This window comes from Gorilla gorilla, chromosome 6 (genome assembly GCF_029281585.2).
Source record: "Gorilla gorilla gorilla isolate KB3781 chromosome 6, NHGRI_mGorGor1-v2.1_pri, whole genome shotgun sequence".
Classification (NCBI taxonomy): Eukaryota; Metazoa; Chordata; class Mammalia; order Primates; family Hominidae; genus Gorilla; species Gorilla gorilla.
Window position 1 is genome coordinate 8,901,785 of NC_073230.2, and position 14,427 is coordinate 8,916,211.

At 63.2% G+C, this 14,427-nt stretch overlaps 1 protein-coding gene across 2 annotated transcripts in view; it reads right to left on the reverse strand.

Moving 5' to 3' along the window:
• Positions 1–10,707: 10,707 nt before the first annotated feature.
• INTS1 (integrator complex subunit 1) overlaps positions 10,708–14,427 on the reverse strand; it is a 34,070-nt gene continuing 30,350 nt past the window's right edge. For both annotated transcript variants that reach the window (XM_031013003.2, XM_063708336.1), the window contains 7 exons: positions 13,987–14,114; positions 13,493–13,605; positions 12,709–12,822; positions 12,002–12,072; positions 11,564–11,655; positions 11,277–11,386; positions 10,708–11,123 (listed from right to left, as the gene is read on the reverse strand). In XM_031013003.2, the coding sequence (XP_030868863.1) occupies positions 11,008–11,123; positions 11,277–11,386; positions 11,564–11,655; positions 12,002–12,072; positions 12,709–12,822; positions 13,493–13,605; positions 13,987–14,114 (744 nt within the window). In that variant the 3' untranslated portion in view covers positions 10,708–11,007. The remainder of the gene's footprint in view (positions 11,124–11,276; positions 11,387–11,563; positions 11,656–12,001; positions 12,073–12,708; positions 12,823–13,492; positions 13,606–13,986; positions 14,115–14,427) is intronic.

Consider the following 14,427-nt stretch of genomic DNA (forward strand, 5'->3'; position numbering starts at 1 on the left):
GGCCCCGCCCCCAGCCGCCAAGTCCTGCCTCCGGATAGGCCCCGTCCTCACACCTCCCAGCCCCGGCATAGGCTCCCGCCCAGGCAGGCCCCACCTCCCGACAGGCCCCGCCCCCAGCCGCCGGGTCCTGCCTCCTGATAGGCCCCGTTCCCACGCCTCCTGGCCCCGGCACAGGCTCCCGCTCCAGGCAGGCCCCGACTCCGGACAGGCCCCGCCCCCAGCCTCCAGGTTTTGCCTCCCGAGAGGCCCCGCCCCACGCCGCCCGGCTCCGGTACGCGCTCGCGCCCTAGGCACGTCCCGCCTCCTGGTAAGTCCCGCCCCCACGCTGTCAGGTCCCGCCCGACAGGCCCCGCCCCCACGCCGCCTGGCCCCGCCCCAGGCCCCGCCCCGCCGCTGCGGGCCGAGACCCCCAACCGGTGAGGGGGCGCGGTCTGCTAGGGGGTCCTGGCATTCTGGACCCCTGCGGAGACCTGGCATTTTCTTTTTCGCCGCCCCACCTCCCACCACCATCTCACCCCACCGCCATGGAGAAGAGGCAGGAAAGGCCGTTGACAAATAGGGACACTGAGGCTCGAACAGCCCTGCCCTGTCTAGGGCCTCAGCCCTGGGCAGCCCAGCCTCCCGGGGAGCAGGAGGCGCCTTGTGTTTCAGGGTTTCAAAGGATGTCCGCATCTGGTTTCTCTTTCCAGGCCGCTACATGCCAGTGGGGGTTCCAGGCAAGGCAGAGGTGAGGCCTGGGCATTGCCAGAGGAGAAACTGAGGCCAGGAAGGGGGCCGTGGAGCCGGAGTTGCACAGCTGGCCCGTGCTTTTCTTCTGGGGGCTTGTGGGCAGGATCTGTTCCTGGGGCAGGAGATTCCTCAGGCTGACTTGCAGGGTAGTTCCCAATTTTCCACTTTGAGGTGTGACAGAAGAAATAAGGAAAGTCCCTCTGGTGGGGCCCTAAATTATCCCGGGCTGGCCCCTGGCCCCATTATCCTTGGGGAACCTTGTCTGTGGCCACGGGGACTGGACGAGGGCGGAATCACTGACACCAGCCATGTGAGGGGGGCCTACCCTCCTGGCTGTGGGGCCAGGGCTTGTCCGGGCAGGGCCTGCAGGAAGGAAGGTGTTTTCCCGCAGTAGCCCCTGGCAGGGAGTCAGGGCAGCTTCTCTGTGCCCCTTGGGAGGAGGAGAAACTGAGGTCTTCCAACCCCAGCCCCTGGTGCTGTTCCAGGTCTTTTCTGAGGCTGGTCCCTGGTGAGACACCGTAGTGTTCATGGCCAGCTGCCTAAGTGTCAGTGAGGCCTGTGTGTAGGTGGTGAGCTCCCCGTCACCAGGGGCATGCAAGCAGCTGCTAGGCAGGGAGCCCTTGTGGCCTGGGAATGTGGCTGGCCCTAACCGCTGCTCCGCCAGAGTCCCTGACCTGCGGATGTCAGGGGATATCGTGCCAGCACAGCCGGAGCCGGTCCTGGCACCAGGTTTTCTTGACTCCCAGGGCAACGGTTAGGAGAACCGGAAGAGCTGGAAAAGAAGGGAAAGATCAAGAAGCAGAAGCAGCGGGGCAGTGGGCGGGGGGAATTAGTGGGGGATGGGGGACACAGGGGTGGACAGGCGTTAGGGCCCAGCTTCCTTAAAAGGAGTGGTGTGGGAGGTGGCCTGGGTTTCACTTTTATCGTGAACTTTTACCACTGCACACTTAAAAAGCCATCTCACTGCTCACCCCGTGGCCCATCCTGCGCGGCCCCCTCTGGCACCAGTGAGCTGGGGGCAGCATTTGTGACGTTTGCCCACCAGCACCTCACACACCATGTCCCTCCAGGGTCCCCAAAGCCAGGAGCCAGTACACCCCCAAACAAATGGTCCTTTCTCCCCACTGCCCACGGCTGCCACCCTCTCATCCAGACGACCTGTCCCCCCGCCTCTGCCCACAGGGCTGCCTCCTGCCCCTCCGGCCACCACAGTCCACCCTCCCCAGCAGCCCGAGGGATCTTTCTAGAAGGCCTGACCAAGCCCTTCCCCTGCCGGGAGCCTCCCAGGCTGTCCTTCGAATAAAGTCCAGGTTGCTTATCAGACTTTCCGCAGGCTTATCACGCTGCATCTCCCCGGCCGCACCCTGCCACGCTGACCCCAGAGCTTCGCGCCCGCACCGGCCCCCAGCACCCGCCCCTCCTCCTCATCCTCCAAGACCCCCACCCTGAAGCCCCTTGGAGCCACCAAAGGCTCCCAGGGTCCCCATCTGTGCTCCCCAGGGCTGCCATGTGGACTCTTTGCACACGCCTCCCCCGTCCAACACAGAGCCTCCACCCGAGGAACCCGCTGCCTTCCGGCCTCACTGGGAAACTGCCTTCTCTCGGGCTCAGTTTCCTCATCTGCAAAGTGACATCATAGTCCCCTTCCACCAAGGGCTACCCCACGGCCAGGCACGCAATAAATGCAGCATGATGTACCCAGGGGTGGGGAACAGGTAAGAGTGGTGTGAGCTCAACAGGCCCCAGGATGGGGGCTCAGATGGGGGCCCAGACTTCAGGCCCTTTAGAAATGATGACGACCTCAGCCTGAGACTAACAGAGAGAAAAAGGGGAGAAAGAGACAGACAGAGAAAGAGAGGGGAGAAAGAAACAGGAGAGGAGAGGAGAGACAGAAGATAGAGCAAGAGCCTCCCTAGGAAGGACCACGAGAACTGAGACCTGGAGGCTAAGTAGGAATCACTTTGTTGGAGAGGAAGGGGAAAGGGCAAAGGGAACAGGAGTTGCAAAGGCCCTGCGGCAGGAAGGAAGACTCGAAGATAGGCTGGTGTCGCTGGTGCAAGGGACTGGGAGGAGGTGCAGGGGCTGCGGGAGGAAGGGGTGCAGGCAGCAGGGCCCAGCTAGGCCCCTACTCCAACTTCTCCCACCAATTTCCATGCCTACATTGTCATTTGATACTTACAGCCACCCTTTAAAAGTGGCTCTGGGCCAGGGGTGGTGGCTCATGCCTGTAATTCCAGCATTTTGGGAGGCTGAGTTGAGACGATCACCCAAGGTCAGGAGTTTGAGACCGGCCTGGCCAACATGGTGAAACCCCGTCTCTACTAAAAATACCAAATTAGCCGGGCATGGTGGCACATGCCTGTAGTCCCAGCTACCTGCAAGGCTGAGGCAGGAGAATCACTTGAATCCGGGAGGTGGAGGTTGCAGTGAGCTGAGATCACACCACTACACTCCAGCCTGGGTGACACAGCAAGACTCTGTCCCCACCCCGCCGCTCGCTGCCCCAAAAAAAAGTGGCTCTGGGCCAGGTGTTGTGGCTCATGCTTGTAGTCCCAGCTACTCAGGAGGCTGAGGCGGGAGATCACATGAGAACAGAAGGCTGCAGTGAGCTGTGATCACACCAGTGCACTCCAGCCTGGGTGACAGAGACATTAATGTGTGTGTGTGTACACACACATATATGGGTGTGGGTTGGCTGTGGGTTTAAAACCCAAGATTGGCTGGGTGCAGGGGATCATGCCAGTCATCCCAACACTTTGGGAGGCTGAAGTGGGAGGTTTGCTTGAGGCTAGGAGTTCAAGACCAGCCTGGGCAACATAGCAAGACCCCACCTCTACAAAAAATACAAAAATATTAGTCGAGTGTGGTGGTGTACACCTGTAGTCCCACCTATCCGGGAGGCTGAGGCAGGAGGATTGATGGAGGCTGAGAGGTCGAGCCTGCAATGAGCTGTGATCATGTCACTGCACGCCAGCCCGCATGACAAAACAAGACCCTATCTGTTTATGATCTACAAAATAAATGGCTCTATTGATTCTGCACCTCAAAAAACTGAGGTTCTGAGAGGAAAGGAGGAGACTGGAGGGAGGGGAGGAGACAGGAGGGGAGGAGGAAGGGGAGAAGGCCCCCCGTTTCGGCCTGCCCTCTCAGGCAGCGGCCCTGACTCTGACACCAGGTGAGGCCTGGGAGAAGGTCAGCCCAGCTGGTGTCCTGCCCAAGTGTATACCCTGGTCCAGGACAGGACTTCCAGGCCAGATGACCTCAGTTTCCCCACTTCCAGCCTCCATGTGTTCTGAACCCCTCAAAGATGATGGAGGCAGGGAGAAAGGGGTCTCTCAGCCCATCAGGGTGGCAGAGCCTGTGCTGGGGACCCAGGGAGGACATGGCCTGAGGCATCGCTCATTTCAGTCCAAAACATCCACCTCGGCTTGCATTAGCTTAGCTCCTGGGTCCCCAAGAGGGGCTACAGAGGTGGGGACCCAGGTGCCACACCCGGAGGGGTGGGGCGGGCTTATGAGGGGTTGACTCCTTCCACCAGTGGATTCAACCCTGAACGTCACCTGACCAAGGCTGTTGGGCCAAGCTGGAACAGAATCGGCTCCTTGAGTCTGGGAGGCGGAGGCGGTTCGGGAATGCAGAGGGCGTGAGAGAGAACCAAGGGAGGTGTCCTGGCTGAGTGGCGTTTCCCGCGGGACTTCTCAGAGCCTTCATCGCCTGATACGCACCTCCACTCTTCCAGGGAGAGGACACACTGCACAGTGGCTCCCAAACTGACTTGCCCACAGGACCCCTGCGGACGGTTGTGGGGGACCACGTCAGCCCCCCCGCAGAGCATGGAAGGGACGTTGCCCTCCCCACCCCCAAGGCTGCCATCAACCAATGCCATCCCTACCGCCCCCGGCAGGACAGGGAGCGGGAAGCTGTGACACCCCATTTTAAGGGGAAACCCATTAATTAATTAGGCTCCATGAATAATGCAAGCCACCTTGGGTGTATTAATAGCATATTTATATGGTGTGCTATGGGGAGTATACATTCTCGTCTGAACACCTCACAAATAATTCACGACACCGCTCCTTCCCCAGCCTCCAGGAGAGCCTGGCCGGTGCTGCGGCTGGGGCCGGTGGGCTGCTTCCCACAGCCAAATTTTACATTTCATTATAAATGGCTTTGCTGGGCATGTCGGTAACTCGTGCATTTCCATCCACTTTATTATTAACGGCTTTGCTGAACTGTAGCAGCCCAACGCCCCGCACAGTGCGTTATAAATATTTGATCCGGCATCTATGGTCTGCCATTTATCATTTATAACGGGTTACAAAAACATTATAAAACATTTACTGCACATTTATAGATCATTTTCGACTACCACCAAAATGTGTTATAAATACATTATTAATCCTCTCCATGCCATTTATAGGAATCCCTTGTAACGGGGCCCAGCCCCCCCCCCCCGCCCCTCCCCCCCACCTTCGAGGAGCACAGAGCTTGCAAGGGGGCTGACAGATATCGCTGGGTGGTGGGACCGGGGCAGAGAAGCCAGCCTGCCTCTGATTGCTGTGTGTCCTTGGCCGGATCATGGCACCTCTCTGTTCAGAGGAGAAAGAGAACAGCGCAGATGCCTGGCCCTCAGCACCTGCTGTGTGTCACACAGGTTGTTCACTGCCCCCAAGTCTCAGGCAGTTTTTTGTTTTTTATTTTTTTGAGACGGAGTCTCACTCTGTCGCTGAGACTGGAGTGCAGTGGCGCGATCTTGGCTCATCGCAACCTCTGCCTCCCGGGTTTCAAAGGATTCTCCTGCCTCAGCCTCCCAAGTAGCTGGGATTACAGGCATGCACCACCACACCCAGCTGATTTTTGTATTTTTAGTACAGACGGGGTTTCACTATGTTGGCCAGGGTGGTCTCAAACTCCTGACCTCAGGTGATCCACCCGCCTCGGTCTCCCAAAGTGCTGGGATTACAGGTGTGAGCCACCGCACCCAGCCTTGTTTTTATTTTCTGAGATGAAGTCTTGCTCTTTCACCCAGGCTGAAGTGCTGTGGCACTATCTCAGTGATCTCGGCTCACTGCAGCCTCCGCCTCTCGGGTTCAAGTGATTCTCCCACCTCAGCATCCGAGTAGCTGGGATTACAGGCGCGCACCACCATGCCCAGTGCATTTTTAGTAGAGACGGGGTTTTGCCATGTTGGCCAGGCTGGTCTTGAACTCCTGACTTCAGCTGATCTGCCCACCTCGGCCTCCCGAAGTGCTGGGATTACAGGCGTGAGTCACCACACCCGGCCTCAGGCATTACCTTGATGCCCACTTCACAGGTGAGGAATCAAGCTCAGAAAAGGGCAGCGATTTGTCTAAGGCCAGTGGGGAGCAGGCGTTAGAACCCTGGGGTCGGTCCTGCCTCGTGTCACCCACCTGCCCAGGCCTGCAGCCACAGGCTATGGCCCCCGCTGACAGGACTCTGGATGGGGCCCCCGGGGTCCTGGCTGGAACGCTGACTGGGGATGAAGGAGGCCTAAAGGGTGTTTGGGATCCAGCAGCCCCTCCACCGTATCCCAGCTCTGGAGGCCCCCGGGCCCTGTGTCCCCAAGGACTCTGTGTTCCCCGGAGCCGGGGCGCCAGCAGTAGCCTGGTGTGCAGAGCACTGCGGTCAGCACCACCCTCACCAGGCCCCTGCATTTTCCATCTTAGGGAGGGCGCATGGCTGCCTCCTGGATCCCTCCCCTCCCAGGGCCCGTCTCCCTACTACGGGATGAGTGCCCGAGGAGCCCTCTGTGTGCCAGGCCTGTCCCCTGTGCCCCCTGAGGCTTGCAGACTCCTACAGGCCTGGCTTCACAGCAGGAGGACACCAGTGGGAAAAGAGGGCTGTGGGCGCCGGACCCTTCCCTTCGCCTGCCCTGCTGGTGGTCAGCCAGAGCCCTGTGCCCCACTACAAGTGGATGGGCCCAACTCCTCCCCACCGCTCAAGACCCAGCCCGCCATGCCACCTTCCCCCAACAGCCCTTCCTAACTTCCACAGAGAGGGTGCCCACCACACCCTAGCAGAGGCCTACTGGGGTCCAACCCTGAGTCCCCGGTGAGCCCAGCAGGGCCCGCCATGGGGTGTCCTTTTGGGCCTGGCCCAGTGAGGGGGTTTGGAAAGAAATGGGACGTCCAGTTCTGCCTGCCCATGCTCAGCTTCCTACAGGCCACCTCCCCGGACAGAGGGGCTGCTGTCCCCGGAGGAGGCTTCAGCCATACCCTTCTCTTCAGAAGCACCTGGAATGACCCCAACTGCTGGCTGGGCCTGGGCCTAATTGGGTCAGGGGTCTGGGTTGCTCTGAGGAAGGGAGCTGGGGGAGGCCCAGGCCCCCCAAGCAGCTCCTGCCCTGCACCCTACCTGCCACATGACCTCGGGCCACTGTCTGGGCTTCCCAGGGTGAATGGGGGAGACACCTCATGGGGAGACCTGCACTCCTGCTGCCGAGGGCACTCAGGCCCCAGGTGCCCACACTCAGCCTGTGGCTGCCACCGTCTGGCCTGTTTGAAGGTCAGGGTCCATCCCCAGCCAGAGCTGAAAATGAAACCCAGAAGCACTTGTTTTGAGACTGAAGCAGCAGGTGAGCTTGTCACTATGGCATCCCCCGGCCCCGCCCCGTCCCCGCCTGGAGAAGGCAGCCCGGGACTGCCGGGAACCACTGGGAGGGGCTGGGACCCTGCCTGGCCTGGCTCAGACATACTCCTGGGCCTCCCTCCACTCCTGAAAGGAAGGGAACTGTGAGTCTGGGCTGGACCCTCTGAGTCCTGGGCTCTAGTGGTCACCCTGGGCGAGGGGCTCACAGCCACAGCCACACAGGAAGGTGCTGATCCCAGATCCTCCACTGTTCCAGAACAGATGGCCCGGGACCTGCCAGCAGCCACCCAGTGGCACAGGGGTCCTGCTGGGTGCCCCACACGGCTGGTTCCCAGGGTCCCTGGGCCCAGTGGCCATGGTGAGGAACTTGGGGAGCCGGAGGGAGAGGCCAGGCGTGGATCGTGGCCTGACCCAGGGCTCCCTGGTCCATCTCACAGCCCCCTGTCCACCCTGGGGTCGGCACCATCATTCCAACACCCACACTTCTGCTCACACCGGCCCCTGCCAGGTGCCCGCTGCAGGCACAGATTCCAAACTACCCATTTCTTTGTCCAGGCACAGTCAAGTTTCCCTCTCAGGCGTCTTCCCCATCTTTCCCAGCACAGATCGCAGAGGCCTCTCACCTCTGGGACACAGAACCTGGGGTCCACCCCGGCAGCCAAGGCCAGACATGCCCCCTGGGGCTCCCTTTATGGTGGGGACAGGCCTGGGACACCCTCTAGAGGTTATGGAAGCCCTTGGCCAGGTAGAGGCTAAGTTTGCCCCACAGGTGCCACAATTGTCAGCCCTAAGGCCCTGGGCCAGGCAGAGACTGTTTGCCCCACGGGTGTCGTAATTGTGAGCCACCAAGGCCCTGGGCCCTGGGGTCATCACCCTGGGGTGGGTGGGTGGGGTCTTGGGCACGCCTGGCACATCCTGGCCCCAATTGGCACACACACCAGAGCTGATACCCCTCACCTGAGCCCTTGCCACCCGCCAGGCCAGCTACTTCCCCCAGATGCCTCTGCTTAGCTTAACCTCTGCTGCCTCCTGGGCGGGAGTGAACACAGGCCCAGGCAGCAAGAGGCCCAGAGGGTCCCAGGCCCCAGGATCAGGGCCCTGCCCTCAGCACCCTCCCCATCCTCCTTCCCCATGCCTGGTCCACGACCCCAGCCAACATCCTGGGGCTCTACCTGTCACAGGCTGCTCTGAGCCAGATACACGCACCCCCGTGAAGGGCCCAGGCTTGCATCCAGCTGGGACACACGGACTGGCCTCCGGGCCTGGCAGCAGTGTCCTTCCGTTTCCCTGTCCTCAACCCAGGCACTGGATTCTGGGCCCACAGAGCTCAGGCCTCCCTCCCTCCCTGATCAGACCCTGAGGCGGGCAGGCCTCGGCTGGAAGGACCCCCACCCCACAGCCTGGCTGGAGTGATGTCAGGAGAGCAGAGAACCAGAGGCTGGCGAGGCTGCAGCAGGCTCCGGACTGTGGGGTGTGGAAAGCCAGACTGGAGGAGGTTCCCCAGGAGCCCATAGAGGGTGTAACGTCGGGTAAGGGTGGCTCCTGGCTGGAGGGGACGCGGCGACACAGCTGGGGTGCTGAACCTGGGGAGAAGGGTCGGGATCCCGAAGGTGTGGACTGGCAAAGGCCCCACATCCAGGCCCGGGAGAGGCAGCCTGGCCCTCAGGAGGCTGGGGTTTGGGTGTGGGGCATACAGCAGGCACTGGGGCCGGAGGGCTTGGTGGGCCCGTGCTCACTCGGTCTCAGATGAGATCGGGTCATGTCCCCGCCAAGCCCTAGCACGCTTCTGTCCTCTAAGACTCGGATGGACACGGGCCCTGACCTTGATCCCTGAGCCGGCACAGCCTGCACACACCCACCCCCTATGAGGATGCCTCCCTGCATCCACACCCCACCCCCGGGGGCTGGGGAGGCATCCACATCCTTGCCCTGCATCTGCTGAGCCTCCAGGGCCCCTTCCCACTGCACAAACCTTGGGCCCTGCTTCTACTCAGCCCAGCCCCACCCTGGGGCAGCCCATGGCTCCAGGGCCCCAGGGCTCAAATCTTGGCCCTGCCCCTTATCCGCGCAGAGGTAGGAGAGCCAACAGCAGAGCAGGAAGGGCCTCACCCCACACCCAGGCCTGTGCTAGGCGCTCCTCACTGCTGTCCCTGTCCCTAACCCTAACACACATTCAGACCCAGGGCAGAGGTGCCGGCACCAGGGGCATGAAGGCAAGCCACTAAGGGCAAGGGTCGGGGAGGGCGGCCACACACAGCTGGGATGGAGGCCGCTCGGCGGCCCATGGGCCTCCAAGTCACTCCCAGAGCAGCCTCCCAGTCCCCCAGAGCCACAGGAGCCAGCTGTGGACAGGCACGTCTGGTGACAGACCCGGCACTGGCTCACCCCACCCGGGACCTGGTCCCCGGACCTGTGCAGCCTGGAAGAATCCGAGGGCGGGCAGGCAGGTGCAGGAGTGCCCAGGGGCCCGGGCAGGTGGTGCAGGTGTGCAGGCCAGGGGCTGGGCTGGGAGGCTGTGGGCCTGGAGCCCAGCTGCCCCCTTGCTGGGTGCTGTCGCGGGGCATCCCCCAAGGCCACAGCATCACTAGAACCTTGAGGCCTCGCGCCACCTGGGCTTGCAGGAGGGCCTGGGTCGGCTTCTTAGACACAGTGGCCTGGGTGGAGGGCACCTGGGGCCTGGCTGACCTGGGAGCACTCATGGGGAACCGGGAGAGCACGGGTCCCATCTGTGTGCTGGAAAGACCCCGGTGCGGCGAGGACAGAGGGGTGGGCGGCCCTAACCCCAACCTGGCTGGGAGGGAGGAGAGTGCACTGCAGGCCAGCAAACAAGGCCCCACGCCAAGCTCCGCCCCGCATGCACTACGACCCTCCCAGACCCTCCCCTGAGAGTGGGTGCCGGCAAAGGCAGGATGAGCAGCACCGCCGGCTACTTGGACTGTTCTGGAATGGGACCCCAACTCAGCTCCCACAGGGGGACGCCCACAGTTGAGGCTCTCAGGGCCTTGTTGATCCTTTTAGTGCAGGAGAGAGAGACCAGTCAGCTGGGCCAGTACCCCACGCAGCCTGACAAGGCTGGACTCACTCAACAGAGGCCGACCCCGTGCGCAGAGGACTCGAGGCCAGGCAGGGCCCAGGGCCGGCACTCGATAGGGAAACCGTGACGCGGGGCGGGGGCGGCCAAGCGGGCAGCATCCCCCGACCCTCAACACCTGCAGGAACTGCTGGCCCAAGGGAGAGCCCAGCCTGGCCCTGGTCTCCACCACCCAGGACCCTGCTCAACTCCCTGCACTGTGGGACTGGGAAGCCAAGGCCAGGGTCCTCGAGGCTCTCACTGGCCAGAGGGCAACACGGGACACCAGAGAGTACACAGACGGTTCAGGTCGTTTCATTCAAAACCAGCCCAGGCCATGCCCGGTGGGATCCGCCGCTCCGCGGCAGGGCTGTGGCCCAAAAGGTGAATGAGGGCTTGGTGGACGGCCCCCGATGCCAGCGGCCGGCCCGGAGCCACCCCAGGGCTCGGAGTATTGCTCCTGGGCCTGCCTGGCCTCAGGGCTCGGCGCCCTCACCTCCTCGGACAGACCAGCAACGCCCACGCTTCCTGGGCTTTGCCTCGAGGATCCCCGGGGACGGGACGGGCTGGGGCTTGGAGGGGGGTCGGCTGCCACAGGCTCACATCACGGCCTCCATATGCAGGATCCTCAGGGCCTCGGAGATCTGCGCGCTGGGGTCCATCTGGCCGTACATGCCCACCAGGAAGGCCCGGTGCAGCAGCACAGCCGCGTGCTCTGTGGGGGAGACGGGGCCCTGCACATCACGCTGGCCACAACAACCTGGCCGCAGTGACCAGACCTCGGGACTCCCAAGAGCCAGCTCTCGGGGGACGCGCCTCCGGCCTCCCCGAGGGCTGCCAGGGCCCCGGGCGGGGGGCCAGTCCTCACCTTGGCACAGGAGAGCGTACTCGGGCAGGTTCCGGAGGGCCGTCTGCACCACCTCAAAGTCCTGGCTGCCCAGGCAGTACATGAACGTGGGCAGGAAAGCGGCTGCAATGCTGAAAGACCCACACACTTCAGTGGGAACCTCCACCCTGTGCCCACGCCAGACCCCCACCCGACAGGGCGAGCTGAGCCGCCTGGAAGCCTGGTCTGGCCACCAGGCGGGTCAAGCGGTGACCTGGGTTAGCAGGGCCCAGCGGTGGCGGCGGGACCGAGGCCGGCGGTGGCCTCACCTGGGGCTGTTCTGCATGGAGCGCAGGGCCAGGCTGAAGGCGAGGTTGCGGCAACACTCCTCGGCCGAGCTCATCAGCCGCTGCAGGTTGGTCTGACCGGGGAAAAGGTGGGAGGTGTGTGACCAGGGGGTCCAGCCCCCATCAAGGCCCCTTCACCTCTTGGTCTCGTGATGGTTGGCGGCAACGGCAGGGACCCTAGGCCCCTATCCAGAAGGCAGGACGCACGTGCCACTGGCCGGTCCCAGCCCGGGGCTGAAGGCGGGCCTGCTCTGGCGGCGGCTTGACTGTGAACACCTGGGCTGGGGCCCCCACCCGAAGCCCAGCCTCAGAGGACTCCCTGGGGCTCAACGCGGGCACGCCATGTTGGGGTGGTGGCCCTGCTGGGGTTCCCCAAGGGAGTGGCTCCTCCCAGCTCTCCCTCAGCCCCATCCAGCTCACCGAGAAGAAGCTCAGGATCTCGGGTCTCCGCCGGGACATCTCGTCTATGTCACTCAGAACCTCCAGCAGATCTGACACACAGAGAGGGCCAGGCCAGAGCTGAAGGGCCCAGGCAGACCTCTGCCCACCCCACCCCAGCCACCCAGAGGGGGCAAGGCCCCGAGCACCACAGGACAGAAAGCACTGGAAAGCATGAGCCCAGTGACGCCCCGGGCAGTCACCTGCCCCCAAGCTCCACAAATGCCCGGCCCTGCCCTGCCCCTACTAGTGGCCTCCAAGGAGAGGGGTTGACCCCTCACGGCGGCCCCATATCCAGGGTGCTCTTAGCACTAAGTGTCCCCACGGCCCGACTCCATCCGGGCCGCTCAGCCTTGGCTGTCCTCTGACGGCGGCCACCGGTCCTGCCCACCCGCTGGTCCTGCCCACCCGCCTGACCTCTTCCTGCTGTACCCCCACCACCTTAGAGGGCTCCCCTGCTTTTTGCTGTGCCTGAAGCAGAGCAGCCACCTCCAGCTCCCCTGGGCCCCTGAGTTTCTAAGGCCCTCTCTGGGGGTGCTCCCCACTGTGAGGAACAGCCTACCCACCCACAGCCCAGTGTGGGCCAGGCTCACGCCAAAGTCAGTGCCCAAATGGCTGCTGGCTGCTGCCCGCAGCCCCATGGGACCCAGGGCGCTGACCTGGCGTGGGTGAAGCAGGGCCTCACTCACCCTCCACCGTTTGGCCCCGGGAAAGCCGCTTCATGTAGGGGGCCATCTCGGCAGCGGTCAGAGGGGTGAACAGGGAGACGCTGACCAGGGGCAAGGAGCCGGCTGAGCTCTCCTCTGGAAGACAGTGGCAGTGCTGCAGGAGGGCGGGAGCGGCAGGATGTGCCACACTGAGGCACCAGGACCTGCCCTCCCGAGAGCACAGCGGCCACTGCCCAGGCTCCCAAGGTGCCCGCACACAGCAGCGCTCCACAAATGGGGTGGAGCCAGGAGCCGGGAGCTGCCTTTGGATCCGGCGCATGCACCTCTGCAAGTCTCTCCCTGCTGGGTTTCTCGCAATGTGGGCCAGGACCCACTGGGCACAAGACAGGATGGCCCCTTGGGACCCGGGCCTGGCGCTCTTCCGGCGGCACAGGAGAGACGTGCTGCGGTGCCGTGTCACCTCAGGCAGGGAAAAACCAAGGACAAGCCTTGCCCAGTAGGACCAGGGGAGGCTTCCTGGGGAGGGACACCTTGGACAAGCGCTGGTGGACGGTGGATGTGCCAGGGGCGGGGGGGTGGGGAGGGCCATTTGCCGGGGCGGGGCGATGTGCCGATGCTCTGTCAGGCACCAGTCAGTGCTTCGTCCCCTTGAGGTGGGCCAGGGGCCAGCCAGCAAGGTCCCAGGCTCACACAGCCCCCATCTGGACGCCGCGGACGGCCCAGGGCTGGCTATGCCGCTGGGAAAACCAGGCCCTGTAGGACTGTTCTGCAGCTGCTTCCAGCAGCCCCTGGCAGCCCCACTCACCCTCGCCCTCTTCGTCCAGGCCTCGGTCGGTCCTGTCGTCCCTGCTGGGCAGGCTGAGCCCTGCAAGGAGGGATTTCAGCATCACCAGGTCACTGTTGTCGAAGGACAGGTCGCTGGGGAGAGAAGATGCTTTCACCTGGGAGGAAGACGCTGGCAGGCGGAAGGCTGGGTCAGGGGTCAAACTAGGGTGGCATGGGAGCGCGTGGACACAGGCATGCAGGAGAGGACAGGACGCTCAGGGGGAGGGCCGTGCGGGGAAGCCACATGTGCATGGAACGCGACAGAGAGCCAGAGAGCTGCAGGGGTGGGTTCAGACGGCTTCGGCACAGGGTGGGGCGGCCTCTGCGCCCTGGGATGAGCACCACGCTCAGCAGCCCTCCCCGGCCTCAGGAGCAGCATATCTGACACGACACGGCCTTCCCAGGAACACCCTCCAGACCCCGCTGGACCCTCGCCGGAGGCCCGAGGCTTCCCTGCAGCCCGTGGGCACTCACTGGAGCGGGTCGGCGTGCTTCTGCAGGAAGGAGATGGCTGCTGGGGCATTGTAGGTAATGTACTTATGGATGAACTGCACAAACTTGTTGATGAAGGCAGCCAGATGGCGGGAGGACTTCCTGTAATTCTGCAAAGCAAAAGCCGCACCCTCGAGCTGCTCTGCCCCGCAGGGCCAAAACAGAGCCTGTGCTCCCATCTGCTCCCAGAGCCTCAGGGCATGGACCCCACAGCCAACCAGATCCCTCTGCCAACCACTGGGGCGTCACAGGCCCGAGGGTGGCCGGCATGGCCTGTCAGGGTGTGGACATGGCTGTCTGGGGCATGTGCCCAGATGGATGAGGGGCTCGAGGTAGCACAAGCGACACGCAGAGAACAGCACGGAGGGTCTGGGCTGGGCTTCTGAAGGACGTGGGCCCCCCAGGCACGTGAGGGGCAGCAGG